This window comes from Gracilinanus agilis, chromosome 5, assembly GCF_016433145.1.
Source record: "Gracilinanus agilis isolate LMUSP501 chromosome 5, AgileGrace, whole genome shotgun sequence".
NCBI classification, from domain to species: domain Eukaryota; kingdom Metazoa; phylum Chordata; class Mammalia; order Didelphimorphia; family Didelphidae; genus Gracilinanus; species Gracilinanus agilis.
In genome coordinates, this window is record NC_058134.1 from 305,452,992 (window position 1) to 305,472,669 (window position 19,678).

At 43.0% G+C, this 19,678-nt stretch overlaps 1 protein-coding gene across 1 annotated transcript in view; it reads right to left on the bottom strand.

Moving 5' to 3' along the window:
• Window positions 1–19,678, bottom strand: part of TTLL8 (tubulin tyrosine ligase like 8) — a 111,621-nt gene that overhangs the window by 80,814 nt on the left and 11,129 nt on the right. Inside the window, exons 4-8 of the mRNA XM_044679286.1 lie at window positions 16,185–16,338; window positions 9,603–9,676; window positions 7,804–7,932; window positions 4,931–5,045; window positions 570–692 (exon numbers count right to left, since the gene is read on the bottom strand). Of these exons, the coding sequence (XP_044535221.1) occupies window positions 570–692; window positions 4,931–5,045; window positions 7,804–7,932; window positions 9,603–9,676; window positions 16,185–16,338 (595 nt within the window). The remainder of the gene's footprint in view (window positions 1–569; window positions 693–4,930; window positions 5,046–7,803; window positions 7,933–9,602; window positions 9,677–16,184; window positions 16,339–19,678) is intronic.

The window sequence follows — 19,678 nt, forward strand, 5'->3', positions numbered from 1 at the left end:
AGAGAGAGAGAGAGAGAGAGAGAGAGAGAGAGAGAGAGAGAGAGAGAGAGAGAGAGAGAGAGAGAGAGAGCGTACTAACTCTAAGTTTTACTGGTAGTGTTGTCTAAGGATGGGATGCTTTCTCTTCCCTAATACCGAGAAATTCCCTTCAATATTTAGTAGCTTCAGAAATCCTGGGACTCCTGAAACTACCTCCCACCCAGGTCCATGAGATTCTCATAGGCATTTTGAGTCCTTTGCTTATACCTCACTTTAGGAGGGAAAAAAGTCACAATCCAATGACAACTAAAAATGTCCGCCTTTGTGAACAAGTCGGACAGGCTTGGTTTCTTTCCCATTTCGTAGGGGATGATAAGAGACTGGGGGGAGACACTTGGAAAGCCACAGAAATCCATGGAGATCCATGGAGTTGAGCATTTCTGGGTCCCTTCTGCTGCTGGTTAGCCCCGTCTCCCCTCTTCTTGAGCAGGAACACTATTATCTCCTTCAGGACTCCTGGTGAGAGTAGCTAGTCTTAACTTTTTTTCCCACCATACAAGAAATCCATCTGTTATTACTGCCCCAAATACCTTTGTTTCGGTTCAAATCTTCTTCACTTTCTTCCTTTTTGATCTTGTATTTGTTTTTGTTGTAACTGTGGTGGTTGACAACCCACTTAAGGATACTAGAAGCAGCTGTCCGCCGGAAGTCCTCTGGAAAAGAAAAGGGGAAATAGGCAACTTGTCTTCCCATTGGACGGAGCGTGAAGGGGTTCTTCGGGGTGGGGGGGGTGAACGACATACACACGTGCCGGGAATTTCAATTCACTAGAAAGAATTCAATTGAACTTCACTCACAGTTATTGGGAACCAGCTATCGGCAAAGGCCACACAAAGTCTGTATCTATCTGCTTGAGCCAGTACATATGAGCTGTGAGGAGAGACGGGGCGCACTCAGGAAGGGCTTTGTGGGGGCATCTCCTGTACGTGTCTTGAACTAGCTGCGTAGCCCCGTGCTTGGCGGCACTAAGCACTCCGCTCCTTAAGAGCAGAGCCGGCCTTTTGCCTCTTTTTGTACACCCAGTACTCAGCACAGCGGCCGGCACATAGTAGGACAGCTGGTGTGAAGGTGCTAGAGGAGAGATGGGATGTGTATTGTGGGCAGCAGTCGGTAGGTCACTTGGGCTGGAAGAAAGGCTGTAAAATAAGCTTGGGAGGAGGGCTCAGAGCATCTATTAAACACTGTGCTTAATAAACACATGCAGGCGGGCAGCTGGGTAGCTCAGGGGATGGAGAGCCAGGCCTAGAGACGGGAGGTCCTGGGTTCAAATCTGGCCTCAGACACTTCCCAGCTGTGTGACCCTGGGCAAGTCACTTGACCTTCATTGCCCACCCTTACCACTCTTCCACCTATGAGCCAATACACAGAAGTGAAGGGTTTAAAAATGTAAAAAAAATAAAAATAAATAAAAATAAAATGGCTACAAAATAAATAAATAAACAAAACCACCTTGTCCCAAAGAGCTTCAGTGTTATCCGGGGAAGCCACATGGATGGGGATAAGCTCATATGAAGCACATACAAACTAATCAGAAGGTACATTTTTTGGAGAGAGGAAATGGGCACAAAAACTGAGAAGAAGCCAAGCCTCTCATGGGAGGTGGTGTTCGACTGAGGCTCGAAGGCAATTCTGGCCTCTCAGAATCAACAGTGAGGATGTAGGGTATTCGAAGCACGGAGGTCAGCCTGTGCAAGGGCACAGAGGTGGGAAATGAGACTTTAATGTCTGATGAACAGCCAGATTGGCACTGACAATGACTGCTTAGAGTGTGTGAAGGGAAATCCTATATAAATAATTAGGCTGGAAAGGGAGGCTGAAACCAGGCTGTAGAATACCAGAGAGAGGACTCTATCGCTGATTGGAGGGCAATAGGGAGCCACTGCAGTTTCTTAAACAGGGACATGACCCAGTCGAACCTGTGATTTGGGAACATCCTTTGGGCAACTGCATGGAGGATAGATTGCAGAGCGTAAAGACTTGAGGCAGGGAGGCCAGTTTGTAATATCCTGGACTAAAGTGATAGCTGTGCAAATGACCCAATTGAGGATGATGTCAAGGTTTTGAATCTCGAAGAAATGGAAGCATCATAGTGCCCTCAAGAGAAACAGGAAGCTGGGGCAACTAGATAGCTCAATGTATTGAGAGCCAGGCTATGACTCGAAGTCTTGGGTTCAAATCTAGTCTCAGCCACTTCCTAGCTATATGACCCTGGACAAGTCACTTAACCCCCTCTGTCGTTCCTTTACCTTTCTTCTGCCTTGGAACCAGTACATAGTATTGATTTTAAGACAGAAGGTGAGGGGAGTTTTTAAAAGAGATAAATAGACACACATGCAGACATAGGAAGCTCCAAAGAGCAGTGGGCTCTCTGCTTTGGACACTGTCCATTTGGGAGGCCATGCAGATGACTGGTGATGTAAGATTGGAGTTCAAGAGCCATACTGGAGCCAGACCCGAAGATCTGGAAACAATAATCAAAGACCCAGAAGTCGATAATAGAGACCCCATGTAGAGGGCAAGGAAGGGGGGCTGTTTTAGGGGGTGCCTGCCTGGCAGGGATGAGCAGGGAGACTGAGGCCACTGGATCTGACAAGTAAAATACCACTGGAAACCGGGGACAGGCAATTCGAGCTGACCGATGAGGAGGATGAACGAGAAGGTGGGAAGTAGCAGGAACGAGAGCACCGAGTCAGTATTTAAAAGTAGAGACAGGAGGGAGTTTTTTCCCAGAGAAATGGTATCATTAAATCTATATTTGGGGAATATTAATTTGCCAGCCATGTGGAAAATGGATTAAGAGGAGGGAGACCAATGAGGAAATGACTGGGATCGCCCAGGTGGGAGGATCTCGGCCATGAGAGAAGAGGACAGAAATGAGAGAGACTTGGGAACTATTTAGGTAAGGGCCAGCGAGGGAAGCCAGTGATGACCGAGGCTTCAACCTTGAATGACTGGCACAACCTCATCCTCGACCTAAATGGCAACGTTAGGAAGAAGGTACGTTGTAGGGAAAGATGGCGAGCTGGCCTTTGGACCTGCTGTGCTGGAAATACATCCAGGTGGTGTTCAGCAGGCAGCGGGCCGAAAAGGCCTGGAGCTCCGAGAGAGATTAGGGCTTTAAGATATAGATTTGGGGGTCATCTGAACACAACACAAAAGGCAGAAGGTTTGTTGAGAGAAAACAGAAGAGGATCTGGGGAGCAGACGAGGGATGCCGAGCCAACGATCGATCACCTACTATGTGGCAGGCTTCCCACTAAGCACACTAAGCACTAACCCACTAAGCAAAGAAAAGCGAAAAGGCCTGCCCCCAAGGAGCTGACATTCAACTGGGGGAGACGACAAGTAAATAACTTTAGTTGGGAGATGGAGGGTCATACTGGAAGGACACCGAGTAAGTCAGTCATGCTGGTGTCTGGAAAGGTCAAGAGGGGCCAAGTTGTCCAGTTTATGGAGATTATGAACACGATCCTGAAAGAAACTGGCCTTTCACAGGCAGCACAAGGTGTGACTCATTGAGTTCTCCAGGTGGTGACCCAAAAAGATCTGATGCTTCTTGCTGAATGTTTTCCTTCTGTTGAACTGGGAGTTTACCATACGGAGAGTACAAGGAAAATCCAATCACATCTGTAGTTGCCAACCACAATTTGGCCCGTATTCAAAGGAAAATTGTCATTTAAATAAGCCTTAGAACTTATAAAGTTACAAAGAAGTTAGAATTTATGAAAAATGTATACCATAAAATATAATTTATAACATTTGTGACTCATAAAATAAGTTATAAATAAATTAAATAAGATTGAGAACTCTAGTTTTCCTCTGAAAAAAATGTGGAGTTTCATGAAGCCCACCTCGACCTCCCCATAGTATATTATGCACCTAGATCTTGGCTTCTGACTTTGCTGTGGGACCATTGATGAGCTACTTAACCTCCATGAGCCTCAGTTGAATTATCTGAAAAGTGGGGCAGCAAGTATATGGCCCTGAAGGGTTGTACAGAAAGAAGACTGACCACCAGAGATGGGCATCTGACCAGGAAGGGTGTCTGTCGGGTGCCAGTAATGATGGTAGGGGAGCATGGAGGAGAGTATTGGGCAGACATGGGGGTTGCTTGCCCATGGGCAACAAAGATTGTGTAAGAAGGCTTTCTTTTTTTTCTAATCCCTTACCTTCCATCTTAGAATCTATACTGTGTATTGGTTCCAAGGCAGAAGAATGGTAAGGGCTAGGCAATGGGGGGGTTAAGTGACTTGCCCAGGGTCACACAGCTAGGAAGTGTCTGAGGCCAGATTTGAACCTAGGACCTCCCATCTCTAAGCCTGGTTCTCAATCTACTTAAGCCACTCAGCTGCCTCCAAGAAGGCTTTCTAAGTTTTAGCCTTGAGGAATTGCTCTGATGATGATGATGATTATGATGGCTTCCTTCAGAATGTCTGTTGGCTGCTCAAGAACCCTGCAATGACCTAGAATTCTCATGGCCAGAAGGAAGTTCCCCAGATTCACATCTTGGACCCAGAGCCAGGAGAGAAATCAGTATCTCTGAGCATAAATCACCCATCATTAACACATGCTCAAGGTTGTGGCTGTTGTCAAACCATGTAAAAACCAAAGATTACTATCAATCATTTCTCCTCTTCTCTTATTAATCATTCATTCTCTCACGTGCCTTTTCATTCACTTCTTTTCAATGGCCCATATCCATGGCCAAAATACAATCACAAAGGGAGGAGGAGACAGCACGAGGAGACACATGGGCCAGTGAAAAGCCACCAGAAGCCCCCACTCACAAGCCCTAGGCTACTCCTGCCACCTGCAGGTACCTGGACAGGCCCCACAAGGGATGTTTTCTCAAAAACATGAAAATATTGCTAGGAACTACTAATATGCTTACCTAGGAACTCCTGTTTCTCACCATCAGAGCAAAGACCATAACAACGAGGGAAGAACGTGTGAGGATTAGCTGGGACATACCATGGCAGGTTCCTCATGTTCATGCACAATCCAATCTTCAAAAAACAAATATAGGAGATTATCATCCACACCTGCATAATGAGTGCATACTATGTGCTGGGACTTGGGGACTAGAGATCCAAAAAGGGATCCTCTACCTTCACGGAGCTTAGGGTGAGCAAATCCATCTGTTGGAAGGATGCATCAGACAGGGAAAGTGAGAAGGGTGGGCAAAGGTTAGTGTCAGAGCCCAGGAAGGTGGGAATGAGGGTCTTAGCTAGGAGGGGAGGATAGGGAAAGGCTGAGGAGACAGCAGTCAAGTTGACAACCACCCTATGAGATAAGCACCATTACTCCCTTTTTACAGAGGAAAAGACTAAGCATCGAGTAATTGAGCCAGGATCCCACAACTATGAGAAGTCCAAGGAAAGAGTTGTGAAGATGGAATTAACTCTCCCCTGCCCATTTTTAGATTTAATCACCAGAAGAGTATACACCCCACTTATCCTTAAGTATGGGGAGGTCTGTGACCTACATGTGCGATAGTGGGTGAAGAATCAGAATCAACTGACTGGCCCCTGGGCAGTCCTAAGCAAAGCTTTACCTGTAATTAGTCCACGTAAAGTGAGAGGAAGACACAGGAAGTCACGAAAGGAATGGTCTTTAAAAGTGGCAAGAACTTCCTGTGACCAGATCTTTCGCCTTCAAACTTGACCTTGAAGGAGCTCTGGCTTGGGACCTCCAGACTGCTCTTGGATCTTTCTTCTAGGAGTACCACGTGAGTGAATGAAAAGGTTGACTCTTTTTCCTGGCTTTTCTGGAGATACTAGTCTCTGGAGAGGCCCCTCATCTTGGAGGAGGCCTCATGGCTAGAACCTTTGTTTAATTTACCTCTGGGCCTCCTTTGCTGGGGCCTCTGAAGCCCTGCCTGGTGGCCGGAGTAAATATCTACTCTCTGATTTCCTTACTTTCACTCTTTCTCCTTTTGTAAATAAACTACCATAAAAAGTCTTTCTGACTTGAGTAATAATTTCTGGCAACCATATTTCTCATATATTTAAGCCAACCCTTTAATTTTTATCCCTTACAGAGTGCACCCCTTAGAGTTCCCAACTCCAGGCCCAAGGTGCTGTCCACCACATGCTTCCCCAAGGCACTCCCTCCCCAGGCAGCCAGTTTGGCTTTCACTCATGTTTTCCTGACATTGAGCCCTAAGTTGAACTCTTGGAAACTTCTGCCCTTACTTATGGTTCTTGGAGCCAGGCCAGCCAAGGTGAATGGCTCTTTCATGGGATGGACCTTCCAATATTTGAAGAGTGCACTCCTGGGCCCCTTCAGGCTTCTTTTAGATTCTTTGGTCCCTCCCTCTCTAGAGCATGTACCCGCTTTCTCTCCCCATCCTCAGCACCACCTCCGGACATTCTCCAACTTAGCCACATTCTTTCTGAACCACAGCAGAGTCCATTCATTGTCTAGTATACCCTGCAGCCTGACTGGAAGAGCTCTAACTCTGGACTGACAAAAGGCTACAGGCTCTTCTCCTCTGGACTAGTTCTCCTTCACAGCCCCAGTCACAAGACATGGCACTAGGGATTGGGAAACATAACCATTCAGCTCTTTGTTCTGCAACTAGAGTGTGAATGCTCAACATGGCGGAAGGGTGGAGGGAGGCAGGCAGAAGAGGAACAAGACTGGATCCTCTCTGCAGAGACTAGAGGAGGAGTGGAGAGCTTATGCTATGGCTCACTCCTCTGACTGCTGAAGATAATTCACTCTCACACTTCTCTCCCAGGGCACCAACCCTGTAGTCTTTGGGCAGGGGCCACTAGAGACTAAGCTCTTCACAGAAGGAGGCCCCAAAGGGTGAGGATAGTATCAAGATACATGATGCAAAGAACACAAGTATTATTATCCCCAACTGCAAAATGGGGACATCCTGTCCTTGTATCCTCTGCCCCGTGGGGTTGCTGTGGGGTCTGACCTCTTCCTTTGTCTCTTGTGGGGTCTCCAAAGCCCTGGCAGTGAATCACATTTGTGACCCCCAATTTATTGTCATTGTCTCATTTTTCCTCACAGAAGCCTATGGGGTGGGCAAGGAAGCAGTGCCATACCCATTTTGTTGAGGAGAACACTGACTCTACTGCTTGCCTATCTGCCTGCCACTCAATAATTCACCTAGATAAGCCTAGAAAGAGTTCTCACAGACATCCGGCCGCCAAGTGAAATCTGTTTCTGGCCAGAGCAGCTTCTTCTGCCTTAGTTTTAGTTTCTGTAGTTACACACTGGAAATAATGAACTAGATAAGTCAATAAATATTAATAATAAGTAACAGGGAAAGTCCCAGGATGGGAGAAGCAGTGATGCCAGGGACAGACCACCCAACAGAGGAGCCATTTAGCCACAAGCCTGGAGTTGGGCACAGGGGGAAGGCCAGAGGGTCCTGACACTCTGGGAAAGGCTCGAGCAGGCTCCCTTGCCAGCCCAACACCCACTGAGGTAGCATGATATAGGCTGAAGGTCATGGTGGCTCTCCCTTCCATGTTCTCATGAACTAGTTTAGGTCAGAATCTATTTTGATCATGGGTCATTGAAGTATAAACATTTTCAGTTAAGAAGTAAGGGGCCCGCCCGTGGGTGCCTTTAGTAAAGCGGCAGGCAACCTAAAACTCCTTTTGTTCATTGACGTCAAAATCAAATCCAGGACGGTTAACAATGGCGCGTTCTCCATACAGAGGGAGGGGAAGAGGGCAGAGCGGGAAGCTTCACATTCGTTCCTAACGCTTCTTCCGCTGAGGACTGCCATGAAGCACTCACCTTGGTGGTAAAAGAAGCTGTTTTTCCGTAATGGTTCAACATCTGGTCGCCACTCAAGTTGTGGTAATCCACCACATCCCTCTTTATAGTCCAAAGAAAGTAAGGGATTTCTGTTTTTACCAACCTAGACTGGCACAAAAAAATTCTTTATCAATAGCAAAGACATCTTCAAAGGTCATACACTTAAAAGTCAAAGCACAAACAGGGAGCAGAGCTAGATGCTGGGCATGGAGACAGGGGCAACAGGCAGAGCCTTTCTTAGGACTCTTTTAGGTGGAACGATGGAGAAACCTCTAAAAATGCTGGGGGACACTTGGGGGGAAATGGTACTTTGGACTTAGTCTGTGAGGAAAAAAGCGATGTGGTTAGAGAGCCTGAAAGCCTGAACCGCTTCCTCAGATGGTCAAAGGCAGATCCCCAAACCCTGCCGTCTGTCCAAAGTCATTATTTCTGCATCGTCCACCCGGGGAAGGCCTTTGTCTTTTGGCATTCCATTTCCTCACGTCATCTAGCACACCACAAGAGAAATAACAAAGAGAGTCAAGAGTCCTTTAAACACTTTTCTGGGGCCAGGAAGAAATGTGCCAAGTTGCTCAAAAGTACAGAAACTAACAAGTGAACCAAGTTTGCCATTCTTTGCTATTAGCCCCAGGGGCAGCTTTCTCCCACTTCAGCATGGGGGAAACTTCAGAAGAGAAACCGCCCAATCCCCTTCAAACAGGGCTCCAGAGGGCATTGGGAGGTCCCAGATCAGGCTTTAGAACTGGGAGGGAATTTAGGAATGAGAGAGCCCTCGTTTTATTGATGAGGATTCTCCCCTCACCCATCCCTCACCTCAGGCTAGAACTGGAGGAGGCGGGCAGAGGAGAGGAGGGGGTACCACCCGTCCAGAGTGCCACTCTGCCTCAAGACAAGGACATGCTCATCTGCAATAAGATGGGGGAAAAGCCATCTTGGAATTAATATTGGATATTGGTTCTAAGGCAAAAGAGTGGTAAGGGCTAGGCAAGGGGGGGGAGGGTAAGTGACTTGCCCAGGGTCACCCAGCTGGGAAGTGTCTGAGGCTCTCAACCCTCTGAGCCACCCAGCTGAACTCCAACCCCTGCAATAAGATTAAGAGTTTACGATGGTGGAGTCCAATGGCTTCTTTCTATTCCCTCACTCCGGGTTTTACCAGATGGAGATCCTTTCCAGTGTTAGCCTGGTCACCTGCCTATGCCCAGGGCAGAGGCCTTGTCCAGTGATTCTGGGCTCAGAGGAGAACGACTGGGGCAGCGTGCCCAGCAAGATACTCTCTTACACTGGACGTCCTCATCCTAAGGCTACTTTCATTGCACCCAAGTCGGATCTCTGCCTGCTGGGAATTTCAGAGAAGATAAAGTATGAACCACGCAGGCCCAGTAGGGATGTATCATCTTCCCACAGAAGTATAAAGCTAGGACAGTATGAACATGGCAGTGCTCGCAAGTCTGACGCTGTCACACCTAGGAATTGGCAGAAAACACATACAAATTCTAATTCAACTAAACAATTTGGAGCAAAGACCAGTGGGGTCAGGAAGCACTGAGACGAGTCCCCCACAGGCCTCCAAGCGGAGTGGGACCTCAGCCAGGCACTCCCTCATTGACAAAAGCAGCTAAACCTCCATCATTACAAGGATATGCATGCGTGCCAAAGAGATCCGAAACATCCTAAAATGTGGCAGAGAAAGATAAAGACATGATTATGACACATGCTCATCTCTACATCTACACACATGGGCATCACTACAAGCCATATATATATCTATGTAATCCTACCATCACATCATGGATGTTATTGGATTTCTGAAAGATCATCTCGTTTTCTTCTTCAATTTCAACGTATTTACTTTCTATGAGAGACAGAGAAAGAACATTAATGAAATCACCAGCATGAATAACACTCTTCCCCACCCCAAGATATTCCCCCATGCTTCATGGCAGTGTGGTGCTCTAGAGCTTCCTCTCAGGGTCTCAGGCTCCTCAACTAGAGGGCAAGGGGGCTGTACCTGATGCCTCTGACATCCCTTCCAGCCTGGAGGCAGAGGAGCAGGTCAGAGTTCCCGGGCAACTCCCTCTTCTCCCCTCTTGTTCATCTCCCATCACTCACGGGTCTTCTGCCCTTCTTTCCTCCTTCCCCCCATCTGACATGGTGAGATGGCCATACTCTTTACCAAGATCAACCTCTCCATCTGCACAAATAATCTCATTCCATCTCATCTCCTCCAACAGACTGTCTCCTCTGGCATCACCACTCTATCACTTATTTTCTTTCATTTTTTAAAAATAATTTTATTCAGTTCCACGTAGAAACAATTTTTGATAATTATTCTCTGACATTTTAGGATTCAGATTTTCTTGCTCACACTCATCTCCCTGGTGCCCCACTCCCACTAGGCAATAAATAGCCTGAGATAGGTTATACCAGCAGCCTATCACTATTTTCAATTTTTCTCTGTCTACTACTGGCTGCTTTCTTAATGCCTATAAATGTGTCCATGTCTCCTTCATCTTCAATAACTCTTCAATTGGTCTATCTAATCTCGCTATCACTCCATATTTCTTTTGCCTTTTGTGGCTAAATTCCTTGAAAACACCACCTACAATAGGTGCCTCTGCTTCCTCTCCTCTCCTCTCTTTTCTTTCTTTCTTTCCTTCTTCCTTTCTTTTTCTTTCTTTCTTCCTTTTCTTTCTTTCTTCCTTCCTTCCTTCGTTTTCTTCCTTCCTTCTTTCCTTCCTTCCTTCTTTCCTTCCTTCCTTCCTTCCTTCCTTCCTTCCTTCCTTCCTTCCTTTTTCTCTTTCTTCCTTCCTTTCTTTCTCTTTCTTCCTTGCTTCCTCTCTCTCTCTTTCTTTTCAACTCTTACCTTCTATCTTAGTATCAATTATAAGACAGAAAGGCAAGCAAGAGCTAGGCAATGGGGGCTAAGTGACTTTCCTAGAGTCAGGTCACATAGTTAAGAAGTGTCTGAGGTGAGCCCAGGTTCTCCTAACTCCAGGCCTGGCTTTCTATCCACTGTGAGACTTAATTGCTCTTTTTCACTGTCTTATTAACTTTTTAATTTTGTATGTATTTTTATTAACTTCCTCCATGCCTGGCTTCCAACTTCATCATTTCATCAAAACTGCTCTTTTCAAAGTTACTGGGAGCCAAGATGGAGGAGTAATTAGAGCAGGAGCTCTTGTTTCACCATGAACATCCTCTCTGACCAAGATTAAAATATCACCACAAAACAAATACAGGAGTGAAAGAACCAACAAGGAGATAGAGTAAAATAACCTTCAAGAAAAGAAAAACCCAAAAGGTAGGCAGAGAGCTAGCAGGAGGCTATAGCAGGTAGTAAAGAGCAAGCCAAGAGCAAACCACAACCCCCTTATCTGCTGTCACAGGTTCCAAACTTACGCGCAGACCCTGAGATCCTGCCTGGGCAAATAGTGGTCTAAGCCAACTCGTACCCCTTGAAATTTAAACCTGTGGAAAAGTCTAGCAGCCCAGGGCAATCTGGGCTGAAGAGGGCTGATTCATGCTGGTACCTCTAGAGCAAAGCCAAGAATCCCAGTCTGGGTTTGGGATGAGGACATAATCCATGGTTCAGGGTGAGGACCCATTTCTCAGGGGGAGCCCCCCCCAATCTTTTTGCCCAAAACAAAGGATGGAGATCCAGGACAGGACAATCAAGGATGTGCCTGATTGAATCAAGAACACCAAAAACTTGAGCCTAAACCTGGGGCTAGAATTTGATCAGCCCCTGACTTGAACAAGTTCAGAGTGAGGTCAAAAGCTTATGCCCAAGCCTGAGGTAAGTCTTTAAGCTATCAGCATCTCAAGGGTCAATTGAATCAGCAGGGGGAGGGGGTTCTCAGAGCTCTCAGCCTTCAGACTATCTGGTAAACTAGTAACAACCAAGAAAATAAGCTGAAAATAGCAAAGTTACTGATGATCTTGTCTTTTTTGCAGCCTTTAATGCTTTTAAAGTTAAAAGTTAACTCTTAACAAGCCCTTCACGCCTGACCCCCTCCTACCTTTCCAGGTTTCTTCACCTCACTCCCCACCAATGACAATGACCTCCTGGCTATTCCTTGGAGAACAGACTCCATCTTTTAACTCCAGGCATTTTCATAGTCTGTCTCTTCTGCCTACAATGCTCTCCTTCCTCATCTCCACTTCCTGGATTTCTTCTCAAGTCCAAGTTTAAAATCCCACCTTCTCTAGGAAACCTTTCCCAAGTCTCCTTAATTCTGGTGACTTCTCTCCACTCTCTGCTTATCTCCAATCTGTCCTGTCCCTTGCTTGTTGGCATTGGGGAGAGAGAGTGAATGTATGAATCTTTAAGATTTTCCAAGTATTTTCCTGCCGGGGGTGGGAGCAGGGAATATATATATATAATCTCACCCCCCCCCTTTTGCAAATGAGAAAACTGAAACTCAGAAAAGCAAATAAAAATAACTCACTTCCAAGGTAGCTTAAGGTTCACAAGGCACCTTCTATATTGAAACTCTGTGAGAGAGGTCATACAGAAATTATTATCCCCATTTTACAGATTACAAAAACTGAGGCTCAGAATTTTAATTTTTTTTAAATTCTGCTGTTTCCTGAATTTCCTATTCCCAAGCCTGTCCAGTGATAAACACTGAAATGTACTCTACTTGGTTCTGTTTCATAAATAGACCCTATATCCTAATTTTTGCTTCAAAAATAACAAAGCCAGGAATTAGATAGAGATACATAAACATTTAAATTTGGGCAGAGACTCAAATGGCTGGTACTTGATTCTTTCTCTTCCCTCTTGCTTGCAAAGAGCAGTGAGAAGAACCAGACCAAACTATGCAGTAATGGCAATTCGGTAAGGATGATCAACTCTGAAAAGATTTGGTATCCCTGATCAACACAATGACCTGCCACATTTCCAGAGGACTTGTGATGAAATGCATTATCCACCTCCAGATAGAGAATTGATAGACAAAGGGTACAGACCGACATACATTTTTTCTCTCTTTTTTTTTTTGACATGGCTAGTATAGAAATTTGTTTTGTGTATGACTATATTTGTACATATATGGATGTGTATTCATACAGTTGTAATGGGATTTGTTTTTCTGGCATTCTTAACGCATGGCAGATGGAGTGAAATTTTAAGAGTGGCAGAAATAATAAAAGTTCAGGTAAAAATAAAAAGTTCAGTCATTCAGCCCAAGACAACTCAGGGAGATGTTAGGAAAGATTAGACTGTAGGGTAGTAAGTCTGGCTTGAGCAAAGTACAGATACTACTGCATCAACAAAGAGCCAGCCTGGGGCAGCTGTGTTGGCAGTATCTGGGGCTTCAGAGGCTTTCATCCCACAGACTGTGTAGGGGTCCAGGGATTGATTAGGGGAAAATTGTGCAGATTCTCTGCTGACACTGGACTCAGAGCACACTGATCAGACATTATCCCAGGCTATAGCTATGGGGAGGAGTAGCAAGCACATGCCAATGAGTGCCAGTATAAAGGGGCACAGCCCTGATTATTGTCGTCACTCAAAGGACAGTAGAGTCCCTGGATTTAGTTCAGGGCAGAAGGATGAATTTTGATGCTTGCAGCCTTAAAAGAATGGAGGCTGGTGGCGCCTGGTCAGAGCTCAAGGGTGGAAAAAGACCACCTGAAGTCATTCATAAACCAAGGTATAAGTAAGAAGAAAAGTGACCACACCTGGCCTTGGATCATAATATAACGGAATAACCAAAAAGTCAAAGACCCCCAGGCAGAGCTCTGAAAACAGTGACAAGGAGGAAAAAATAGAATAGAGGGAAATATGCAATTAACAGGTAAAACTTTGAATATAAATGGAACGAATTCATCCATAAGAATGGATAAAAAACCAGAACCAGACAATATTTGAGAAACACATTTTAAAATAAGAGACACACATAGAGCAAAAATAAAGAGTTAGAGTAGAACTGATTATGCTTAAGATGATGTAAAAAAAAAAAGCAGGGGCAGGAATCATGATCTCAGATAAAGTTAAAACTAAAATATTTAATTAAAAGAGATAAGCAGGAAAACTATTTTATGTTAAAATATATCAGAGATAATAAACATATTATTTACCAAATGGTACAGCATCCAAATTAATAAAGGAAAAGAGAAATGAATTCTAGGTAGAAATGGAGAGCAAAACTATAATAGTGGGGGAGAAGCTAGATGGTTCAGTGGATAGTCAGATCTGAATATGGAAAATCCTGGGTTCAAATCTGGCCTTCCTAGCTGTGTGACCCTGGGCAAGCTACTTAGTCCAATGGCCTAGCCCTTCCTGCTATTCTATCTTGGAATCAATACTTACTATTAATTCTAAGACAGAAAGTAAAGGTTTAAAAAAAACTGTAAGAGTGGAGGACGACTTCAACCTTCCTTTCTCAGAACTTGACAAATCTAACCCAAAAAAAATTAGAAAAAAAGTCAGAGATATAGTCAATGAAGTCAAAGAGAATAAAATCTTAGATAAGTTATATATAATAGACATCTAAAGAGAATTGAATGGGAATAGAAAGGAATATACTTTTTACTCAATAGCACATGGCACCTTTACAAAAACTGGCCATATATTAAGGCATAAGAACCTCATAGTGAAAAGCAGAAATATTAAATGCATCCTAATTAGATCATATTGCAATAAAATTACATTTAATAAAGGACCGTGAAAATACGGGTTACAAATTAATTGGAGACTAACTAACCTAATTTTAAAGAATGAATGGGCCAAGGAACAAATCATAGAAATAATAATTTTATTAAAAGGAGTGATGAGACAACATTCCAAAACTCATGGGATGCTGCAAAAGCAGTAATCAGAGGAAAATGCTTACATCAGTAAAATAAAGAAAAAACAGATCAATAAATTGAGTATACAATTTTTAAAAACTAGAAAAAGAACAAATTAAAAAACCCCAATTAGGGATATTAATGCATCGCTAGTGGAGTTGTGAATTGATCCAACCATTCTGGAAGGCAATTTGGAACTATGCCCAAAGGGCTTTAAAAGACTGCCTGCCCTTTGATCCAGCCATACCACTGCTGGGTTTATACCCCAAAGGGATGATAAGGAAAAAGACTTGTACAAAAATATTTATAGTCACACTCTTAGTGGTGGCAAAAAATTGGAAAATGAGGGGATGCCATTTGATTGGGGAATGGCTGAACAAATTGTGGTATCTGTTGGTGATGGAATACTATTGTGCTAAAAGGAATAATGAACTGGAGGAATTCCATGTGAACTGGAACGACCTCCAGGAATTGATGCAGAGTAAAAGGAGCAGAACCAGGAGAACATTATACACAGAGATGGATACACTGTGGCACAACCGAATGTAATGGACTTCTCTACTAGCAGCAATGCAAGAATCCAGGACAATTCTGAGAGACTTATGAGAAAGAACGCTATTCACATCCAGAGAAGGAACTGTGGAAGTAGAAACACAGAAGAAAAACAATTGCTTGATCACATGGGTCAATGGGGACATTATTGGGGGGATGTAGACTCTAAATGATCACCCTAACGCAAATATTAATAATATGGAAATAGGTCTTGACCAATGACATATGTAAAACCCAGTGGAATTACTCATTGGCTATGGGAGGAAGGGGAGGAAAGAACATGAATCATGTAACTATGGAAAAATATTCTAAATCAATTAATTAAATAAAATTTTTCAAAGTGCAAAAAAAAAATAAAGTAAATAAAAACAAATAAATAAATGAAAATTCCCAATTAAACACCAAATTAGAGATACTAAAACTTAAAGGTGATATTAATAAAATTAAATGTAAGAAAGCCATTACATTTTAAAATAAAACTAGGAATTGGTTTCATGGGGAAAAAACAATAAAATAGATAAATCAATGGTTAATACGATTTTTCAAAAGAGTGAAGAAAACCAAATCACTAGGATCACCCAAATGCTTTCCTATCATGTTCTTTCCCCTGTTTGATTCCTAGATTGTTTCACATGAATATTATCTCAATATTCAATGCTACTTTTGCCTCTGCCCCCTTAAACTTAACCTATTCCTTTCATTCAAAAGTATATACTTTCCTAATCACAATCTAGTCAAGGTTCTCATTACTCCAATCTCCAGGATATCTTGGAGATCAAATTCATTATTCTGAATTAGATTTCACCCTATTCTTTTTTCTCCCTTAAAAAAATTCATTACTTTATGTCTTAGAATCAATACTAAATATCAGTTCCAAGGCAGAAGAGCACTAAGGTTTGCAGTTAAGTGACTTGTCTGGGGTCACACAGCTAAGACGACCCTAAGGTGTTCGAACGTAGGACCTCCTGTTTCCAAGGCTGGCTCTCTATCCACTGCATGAACAATATTACAACCATTTGATACACTACCAGGGTCACCTTCACATTCTTCTTCACCATTTGGCACCACCTTTGATAAACAGTTGAATTTCTTCTCCACCCATCCTTTTCTTCGTAGAGTGTTACGGATTACCGGGTAATGTCCATAGATGGAAAATATCTTCTTGTCCTAAAATAAAAAGAAAGCATTTTTAAGTATTGAAGGAATCCCAAATTCATAATACAAGCGGGGTCTATAATACTGACCTCAGAGTTTGAAGCACATGACAAAAATTGGCTCAGATTGAGAAGACCAAGACTCTGGTTATGCTTCCACCATTTATCAGTATTACTTTGAGCAATAATAATAATTATATCTTGGATTTAATATAAATCTAAGATTTACAAAATTCCTTACATACAATTATCTATCTTCCTAACCAACATTCCTTAGTTTGTCATCTGTCAGACAGCCTCTAAAAAGTGTTCCTGTTCTAGATTCTGTAACTCAGTAAAGCTGTAAGAGAAGGTACTATGGAAGGAGGCATCTGGATTAAGCCTTGAAAAAAGACAAGACCTGATCAATGACACATGCAAAACCTAGTGGAATTGCTCATTGGCTACAGGAGGGGGATGGGAGGAGAGGAGGGAAAGAACATGAATCCTATAACCATGGAGAAATGTTATAAATTAAATAATTAAGTAAAATTTTTCAAATTAAAAAAAAAAAGAGATGGCTCAGAAGATATAACAATGGACCCAGAATCAAGAAGACTAGTTCAAATCCAGGCTCAGGAAACTTATTGCTATGTGACACTAACTATTCAAGTTACTTAATGCTTTCTGCCTAAATTTTCTTGTCTGAAATGAGGGTAAGAGTTGCATCTACCTCACAAGGTCTTTGAGAATTAGATGAGAAAATATATACATAGCATTTTGCATTCCTGACAACACTATATGAATGCAAGATATTATTATTGTTATTATTAGTCATATAATCATGGACAAGCCTTTCAACCCATAGGTTCTTTACATTTTTTTGGCGTTGTTGGACCCCTTTGGCAGTCTGATGAAGCCTATGGAGCCCCTTCAATAAGTATTTAAGTACATTAAATAAAACAATATATTACAAAGGGAACCAATTATATTGAAATGGTTATTAAAATGTATATTTATATTTATATATTAAATTTATATATTAATATATTAAATATATATATTTATATATAACACCATGTTCAGAGGCATCATGTTAAAAATCTCTGACTACCTCAGAACTTTCACCTTTTGTTCCATAAAATAAAATTAAGAACTCTTGTATTACCAAAAAAAAAAAAAAAAGATAAGACCACAAAATGGGAAAGGTACGATGGTGTCGTGGACAAGGGCAGAAAAAGGCAAAATGGTGAGGCAGAAATGGATCACAAGAAAGATTCTGACATCAGACTGGAAAGGTGGCTGGCTGGCAGATTTCAGAGAGCCTGGACAGTAGAGCAATTTGCTTTTAATTCTATTAAAAACGGGGAGCTAGGGGGCAGCTGGGTAGCTCAGTGGATTGGGAGCCAGGCCTAGAGACAGGAGGTTCTAGGTTCAAATCTGGCCTCAGACACTTCCTAGCTATGTGACCCTGGGCAAGTCACTTGGCCTCCACTGCCTAGCCTTTACCACTGTTCTGCCTTGGAACCAATACACAGTATTGACTCCAGGACAGAAGGTAAGGGTTAAAAAAAGAAAAAGAAAAAGAAAGATGGAAGCCTACCATAAATAAAAAAAAAAAAGAAAGAAAGATGGAAGCCTACATAAATAATAGTTCCTGCAGGTGGAACCAGGATGGAGAAGTGACAGGAAGCAGTGTGGGGGCTTTGGTCACACAGATTCCTCCAACCAGATCTAGAAAATGCACCAGCTTGGAGTCCGATGGGGAAATCCAGGAAAAAAGTCACAATGAGTCCTTTGTTTGTCCCTGATCTGTACAGGGATACAGAGAGGTCTGCAAAAACTGGGGATGAGTTTCCTGGAAGCACTCTAGTGTCCAGGGACTGACTGTGCACCGAGGTCATGCCCATATGGAGGTACCTCAGTGGAGACAGGTGGGAACTGAGTTTTGTCACCCACTCCCCAGTTCCAGGTCACAGATTCAAACTGGAATGAGAAGGGGACTTATTCCAGGTCCTCCACATTGTACTGAGAAAGGAAGTGCAGAAGCAAACCTCGGTGATTTGTCTCCGATCCCACAATCGAACCAGAGCCTCATTTCTAGCATCAGAGCCCAGGCTATAGAGAAATAACCAAAACACAAATCCCAGACCAAAAGGGAGCCTATAATTCTGCCATTGAACTCATAGAGCTTCTCAGCTGGCTTACAGGGGCAGAGGCCAGCAGTGTCTACTCTTGCCAAGACTCAGACTCAGGTCAACAACTGAACAGTGCAGAGGAGAGCAAACTTTGCCCTGGATCAGACTAGTTTGGGGGTACTGAAAGCTAACCCCTGAGGTCCTGAGAAAGCAGCTTCAGGACCAGCCCAGACCTTCCCTTCAGATGTGCTGAGAGTTCAGCCTTAACAACATCAGCAGGTCCAAAAGTCAAAGAGTGGAAAAATGAGCAAACAAAAGATGTCTTTATACCCTAGGATGCTCAAAGGACATTTGATAACAGAGAAGTATCTCAGAGAAAAATATAGCTTGGCACTAATAACTAAAATTCCTGGAAGAGGAAAAAAAATTTAAAAAGAAGTGAAAATTATAGAGGGATAATGGATTAACAGCTTGACATAAGAGGTACAAAACCTTGTCCATGCAACAAATTCCCTGAAGATGAGTAGACCAAACAGAAACCAATGAGATATTATTTGTAAAAATGCTTAGCAAAGTGTTTGGCACAGAGTAGGCACTAAGTAGAAGAAAATATAATGTATTTTTGAAATGTAAAACAGACTGAGAAAAAAAATTACTGGACTAACCTACTAAAAGCCATGATAAAAAAAAAAGAGCCATGACATCATATTTCAAGAAATAGTAAAACTTCTCAAATCCCTTAGAACTAGAGGGCAGGAGCATCTAGGTGACCTACTGGATAGAGAGCCAGGCCTGGAGAAGGGAGGTCCCAAATTCAAATGTGATCTCGGATACTTCCCAGCTAGATGACCCTGGGCAAGTCACTTAACCCCAATTGCCTAGCCCTTACCGTTCTTCTACCTTAGAACAGATAGTATCAATTCTAAGACAGAAGGTAAAGGTTAAAAAAAATTAGAGGGCAAAGTAGAAACAAAGAATTCTTGTCATCTCCAAAAAAAACCCCATCATGAAAACTGAAAGAAACATCATTGCCAAAATCCAGGGCTTCCAGGTCAAAGAAAAAATACTGCAAGCAATCAGAAGGAAAGAAAGAATTCAAGTACTTGGGCATGAATTACTAGTCACATTTATGAAAGAATGGAGAGCCTTGTATACAATATTCCAGAAGGCAGAGAGTCTGGTCATACAACCCCAGCAAAACTGAGAATAATCTTACAGGGGGGAAAAAAGTATTTT